This window comes from Plecotus auritus (assembly GCF_963455305.1).
Source record: "Plecotus auritus genome assembly, chromosome: 3".
In the NCBI taxonomy this organism is placed as follows: domain Eukaryota; kingdom Metazoa; phylum Chordata; class Mammalia; order Chiroptera; family Vespertilionidae; genus Plecotus; species Plecotus auritus.
In genome coordinates, this window is record NC_137772.1 from 183,267,695 (window position 1) to 183,274,661 (window position 6,967).

General features: G+C 33.9%; 1 protein-coding gene across 3 annotated transcripts in view; it reads left to right on the forward strand.

The window, feature by feature from the left end:
• The window catches only part of YAF2 (YY1 associated factor 2), a gene marked incomplete at its 3' end in the record, with an annotated part of 103,440 nt that extends 96,701 nt beyond the window's left edge, over positions 1–6,739 (forward strand). For all 3 annotated transcript variants that reach the window (XM_080658953.1, XM_080658955.1, XM_080658954.1), the window contains 2 exons: positions 3,934–4,086; positions 4,895–6,739. In XM_080658953.1, coding sequence (XP_080515079.1) covers positions 3,934–4,086; positions 4,895–5,132 — 391 coding nt within the window. The remainder of the gene's footprint in view (positions 1–3,933; positions 4,087–4,894) is intronic.
• Positions 6,740–6,967: the final 228 nt, after the last annotated feature.

A 6,967-nucleotide genomic window follows, 5' to 3' on the forward strand; every position in this document is an offset into this window, starting at 1 on the left:
ATGTTGAGGAACGGTGTCACAGAATAGTTGGGTACCCACTTGGAGACATGCTGGAGGGAAGGGGGAATGATTGATCATGTTATAAAAACATTTTTTACTTAACCACAGCACAATAGTTATATTCCTGACAATCTTTATGATGTAGAATATCCATGAATGAGATATTTAGATCTTACAGAAAAAAACTGCTTTGGGGTATTGAGGTCATTAATGAATCCAAAACACCTAGAAAAATAATCAACTTTACTTAAAGGCAGTACTAAGTAAACAGAATATAAATAAATTACATATTTTAAGTTAGTATTAATGGCTCCTGAATAACTAACATCAATTTATTGATTGCTTGAAACTTCAGGATTTTGTACTAGGTTCAAATGAATGTAAATTTGTATGAATGTTTGCAATTTTATTGTAATTCAATTTTATTCATTAACCATTTTGGAAATTTATTTTGCATTAAATTTTGGGATGCAGAAGGGAGCAACATTACAAAATGTAAGAAAGGAAGTTGTCAAACCTTCATTTGTTATGGAAGAAATAGATTCTGAGATCCTTAATAACTTGGAGACCAAATGATTACTACACCTCAGTTGCATTTTATATCTTGGGGTGATTTTGAATTTTAGGTTATTCACTATTCACTAGGCACTAGTCTAAACAAATCTTTTCTCAACTCTACACACCTTTTAGCTTTCTCTTTCTATATTCCAGCATTATTAAAAGAGAAATTAATTCTTGCTGCTCTTTTTCATTATTTGGTTACTTCTGTGTAGCTATCCTGAACAGTGACTAAGCTTAGATATTACTGTACTACTTTTCTTAAAAAAATATCTTCCTTCCTCATTAAACCTGATTTTATTATTCACTCAGTCTTCAAAAAATATTTTTATATGCTTTTATTGATTTTTTTTAGAGAGAGAGGAAGGGAAAGGGATAGAGAGAAACATAATGAGAGAGAAACATTAATCAGCTGCCTCCTGCTCACCCCCTACTGGGGATCGAGCCCACAACTTGGGTATGTGCCCTGACCAGGAATCAAACCTAGCCCTCTTGGTTCATGAGTTGATGGTCAACCACTGGGCCACATCGGCCGGGCACAAATGCTAGTATTAAGTATCTAGTATTTTTTCAGTACTGTGCTGGGTACTAGTTATACAGTGGCATGTAATACCATCACTTTACTTGTGGAGTTTATTTTAGAAGCAGAAACAAGACAAAATTAAAACTGCATCTCCTTCCCTAACACTCCCGATGATCCTTACTTTATTTTTTTATAGCATTTATTAGCATCAGAGACTGTTTTTTCTTTTTTTATGCCACCCACAGAAAGTTGGCTACAGGAGAGCAAGGGTTTCTCTATGTTTTGCTAAAGGAATGTTCGTTGGTTGAGCAGTGAGAAAAGCACATCTGGCTAGTCATCGTCTCCCCTTGACCATGCTTCTTCAGTCTGTCTTAAATAACTCCACTGCTGCTTCCTTAGTTCAAGCCCCTTTTAATTTTGCCTGATCCATTAAAATAGCTTCTTAACAGTTTCCCTGCCTCTCTTGTACCTTTCCTCTTAAGACTGCTGCCAGTAATCTTTGTAAAATTCAGATCTGAATTTCTTCAATGCTCTCCCATCTATTAAGGGTAAATCAGACTTCTTGGGTTTTCATTATTGGGTTCCTTCCTGACCATTCAGCCTTGCTCTTTTTATTTCTCTGCTACTCCCTGCTTTTCATCTCAAACTTCATGCTCCAGTAGTACTAATACACTGAGTAGCCAGATTATGATCTCTGAACGCATAATAATCTGGCCACTCAGTGTATTTGTATCTCAAATGGGTACCAAAAGTATTCTAGACTTTTGCTGGAGATCAACCACCTATTTGCCCTGAGCTTTCTATCAGCCAGTGCAAAGGGAAAACTGATCAGGTGCATGATTTATAGTATCTTTGATATCAAATAAATGAGGTACTCAAGAGAAGTACACTGAGTGGCCAGATTATTATGCGTTCAGAGATCATAATCTGGCTGCTCAGTGTATATTACATTTCTTCAAGCTTTTTCACAAAGTGTGGTGGCCAGACCAGAGGCATCAGCTTAGCTTGGAAACTAGTTAGAAATGCAAATTATTGGACACTACCTCAGGCCTATTGAATCAGAAACCCTGGGAGTGAGGCTAAGTCTTCCAGGTGATCCCGTTGTATGTAAATTTGAGAACCATTCCTTTAACCCCTTTTTTTTAAAAGTTCATTTCTTGAGTAAGCTCAGCCATCACTTGCCATGTTTTCAGTGTCACTTTAATTTGTGTAACTCTTAATCTACATCACTAACCGTGATTTATATGTCAACCCTACTTGTGTATTGGTCATCTTTCCTGGATATCCTTCCTGTACTTCAGACTCTTTAGGCTCTAAACAAAATTAATTTCCCATCTGCAGAAATCTGTTTTACATACTGTTTCCTGTTTCCCCCTTCAAAGGATTCCTCTGTGCAGCTTTGAATTGTAGGTTATGCAGTATTTTCTCATTGGTTTCTATTTTGTCTTGCTTGTCTAAAGAAACAAACAAAAAAAGGATTTATTTATTTATTCATTCATTCATTTATTTATTTATTTTTAGTAACTCTACTGACCAAAATATGGTCAGGATTTTCCAGACAATAAAATTAATCTTTTGTTTATAGACCATCTGTTGAAATATTATCTTATCCTCCGTAACTTTTTCCTTCCTTCCCTTTTCCCTTTCTCAGTCTCTTTTTCTCTCTCATTTTAAGAACTTAGAGACTACTTTAAATCTTGACTTTAGTTACCCACGTTCTACCATAAAGCTGGAGGGATCCTTGATCTGGGCCTATAGAGTGATAGCTTGTACTGGCACCAAAGATTAAAGCCAAACAACATTTCAGATATCTCTGTGCAGTTCCTACAGTAGTTCTCAATAAATGTTTTTTTAATGAATAAGTGAGTGAGGAGGCCTGTGTCAAAAGACTGGGCAGATCTCCAAGGTCAAAAAAGCATGGTGAGCTTGTGGCTAGATACATAAGGCACCCCAAGGAATTGAGCAATAATGACTGAGAAATTTCAACACTCAAATATTTATTAAATGAATAAATGAAAGATTTTAAAGGAAAAAACAAATAGTCATAGTCACAGATGGTTAGATATTTCCTTCTCTGAGAGAGGAAGGATAAATTTAAACGTTATTTCAGTGTAAACTTTCAAGTTTAAATTTTTAAAATTTATGTGTATTTTTATCTGTGCTTCCCTATGAGCATTCAGTTTGATACATATTTTTAATAATTTCATATTGATTTATTTAAGTTATATTCTAATGGTTTGACCATATATCTTGGGCTATAACTTTTAGCTATTATATTTCTATTAGAGGCCCGGTGCATGAATTTGTGCACCAGTGGTCCCTTGGCCTAGCCTGCGGGATTGGGCTGAAACTGGCTCTCTGACATCCCCCGAGGAGTCCCGGATTGTGAGAGGGCACAGGCCAGGCTGAGGGACCCCACTGGTGCATGATCGGGGCCGGGGAGGGACGGGAAAGCTCCAGGGCATGTCTGGCCCGCTCAGTCCCGATAGGCCGGACCCCAGCAGCAAGCTAACCTACCAGTCAGAGCGTCTGCCGCCTGGTGGTCAGTGCATGTCATAGCTAGAGGTTGTGCGGCCTTAGCATATCATTACCATATTACGCTTTGATTGGTTGAATGGATGACCAGACACTTAGCACATTAGGCTTTTATTATATAGGACTTTTGTTGGATTGGAAAAACAATGTTATTTAATTGTTAAATTGCACATCTGAATTACCTTGCATATGAGGAATTTTTATCCTTGAAAATCATAATATATATCTCTTCTCATAATTTGAGCTATTTTCTCATAAAGAATATGTATTCTTAAGGTATAATAATTTTAAAAACTTTCTTTTTAACATGCACACAGGAAACCTCGACCTGTCTCCCAGTTGGTTGCGCAGCAGGTTACTCAGCAGTTTGTGCCCCCTACACAGTCAAAGAAAGAGAAAAAAGATAAAGTAGAAAAAGAAAAAAGTGAAAAGGAAACAACTAGCAAAAAGAACAGTCATAAGAAAACCAGGTAAATTTAAAAGATATTTTATGGTACTTTTGAAATAATAAAATTAACCATTTTATCTCTTTTAATATGATATATACAAAGTAGAAGTAAAAGATTTCATCTCCTTTATTGTAAAGTATCATGAAATTGGTTTTGGTGGGTTTTGTGTTTTGTTTTTTTTAGTTTGAAAGGTATACTAGAAATTAAACACAGAGGCCATAAATATAAGCTTAAATGTGAGGATGTGTGTGTTTTTTTTTTTTTTTTCATTAGATTAAAAGACATTTGTATTTGAGCTATTTCTTTTTCACTCATAAAGCCAGGAGTAATATTCACAGATATTTGCATGGGCTTTAATCAGTCAAAATAGTCATGGGTTCAGGCAGAATAGACATCCTTGATGCCCTTAACCATGCACATCAGTGGAGTAACAGCCCAGCGTATAATGTAACCTTAGCTGTTCCAGCTTCCTCTGTGATGTAACTATATCATTGCCCTTCTAAAACATTTGTTTTAAAAAAAATTTATAATCTATTTGCAAAAATAGGATAAAGCTATAAAAGCACAATTAAGAGCCTGTTGCTTCCAGAGTGTCACAGTTTTTTGTCACGAAGAAGATTCATGAGTGAGTGGTTTGAGTAATGTTAATGATTTGAAACACTTAATGATTTGAAACACTTAATGATATTTTTGTAGCTAGATACACATGAAAGTAGAGTTTTAAACATAGATGTTTTTATTTTTTTGTTCATACCTAATTTATTCATTATGTGCACAGAAAGTTAGTAGAAAAGCTAGTTTAAAATTATATCATCTTTTGTGTGTTTAGGCCACGATTGAAAAATGTGGATCGGAGTAGTGCTCAGCATTTGGAAGTTACCGTTGGAGATCTGACAGTCATTATTACAGACTTTAAGGAGAAAACAAAGTCACCGCCTGCATCTAGTGCTGCTTCTGCAGATCAGCACAATCAGAGTGGCTCTAGCCCTGATAACACAGAGAGGGGAATGTCCAGGTCATCTTCACCCAGAGGAGAAGCCTCATCGTTGAATGGAGAATCCCATTAAAGTTTATTTTCTCCAATTTCTTAGTTCTGTCATATCATGCAAATACACAGATTATGCCAAGAAGTACCACATTTTCATGACAAACATTCATGCACAATTCGTAATTTGCATTTTACATAAAATAGAAATTTGTTAGAATTTGTTAGATTTGATTGCAATCTATGCCTACCAAACATTTCCAGACTTTAACATTTTGGTCTCCACAGTTAAAGGTGCCATGAAAATGTGGTTGAATTATTCATTATGCAGTGTTATTGGTAAGTCTATTTTCACTTTTAGTTTAGTGAATTCTAACACATAATTCTTGAATTCTCTACTATTGGCATGTAACGAAGTTAAATTTTATAACATAGTGCAAGCTGCCTAAATATGTATTATTTGAGAATTGTGAAACAAATAGTTATATGTATACAAGTCAAAGATCAACTTAATCAACTATTGCTGCAACAGGATTTTCTTAATGGCTATCCTCTTAATACACCTGCTGGTACTTGGTGTGGTTAAATAGAAAAACTGTTATTAAATAAAGAATTTGTATGAACCGTTGCCAATATTTTTGACACATTTACTAAATTATTTTTCCTGAATTATGTTTCTGGTTTTACCTCCTTTTTTTTTTTTTTTTTTTGCTTTCAAAACATTCATTTGTTGTAATGTTTACTCTCAGACTAGTAAACAATAAAACATTGATTATTTAGCTTTATAATTCAAGTTTAGTGCTATTGTCATTGAACACTGGTATTTTCTGTATTATATAAAATATTAAAATTCAAATAATTATAAGCATTTGACAAAAGCAGAAGAGAAAAGAAACCTGCCATATTTCCATATTTTAAAAGCTGCAATTTTGGAAAAGCTTTAACTTAATAGTTCTATCACTGTTTCCTCGCCCCAAACTTTATCCAGGGTTATAGAAGTATGAATCTAATAAATACAGAAATGGCAACTGTTGCACAGAACTGGAGAAAAAACTAGTCTTAAATCAGTTTAATTGGCCTCTTATTAAATGTAACAATTCTTAAGAAAATCATAGTGACCTATTTTCAGACACAACTGCCAGTTTATGCATTTATCAGTATCCCAAGATAAAAAAAATATTTACAGCTCCACTTACTATTATGTAAAGTTATGAATAAAATATTTTTATGACTACAGATTTTGCATTTTTGTTTACAACTAATGAAGTGTTTTATGTTATATTTAAAAATCCAACCTAGAAACCACACAGTACTTAAATTCTCCTAAGGTCTCCTGCTTTTTCTTAGCCATTTGCTTAATATATAGCCACCTGTAGGAGACTTCTGCAATATCAATGAACTTAACAACATAACTTGGATATAAGATATCACATAAAGACATCATGATAGCATTTTAAGAAAAAAAACTGTAGACCCTGACAGTTGTGATATATGGTGGTTTCATGTGATAATGTAATTTTCTGTTTAATTGCAGTACTTTTTACAGGCACAATGGTACTGTCTTTTTTTGTAAGATGCTAGTTGTGAAATACAGTTAATTGCATACAGTAAAAGTCTGTGATTAAAACATTTATATACCTCATTCTTTAGTGTTGTTAAATGAAAAATTAAAATTTGTTTTTATTATCAGATACTTTCAGTGGAACTGCAACTAACTGGTTATGTTCTTTTAAAAAACATGAAGTTTTTTTTGTCTTATTTTTTTACCATATTTCAGATGTTTTTAAAAATATGCTTATTTTTAGACATAGCAAAAATTACAAATGATATTAATAGGGAAAATATTCTAAAATTTAAGTCAAAACTATGCTTTAGAGGTACTGGGTCTTCTGATGATGCTCAAATACTTTCAGAATG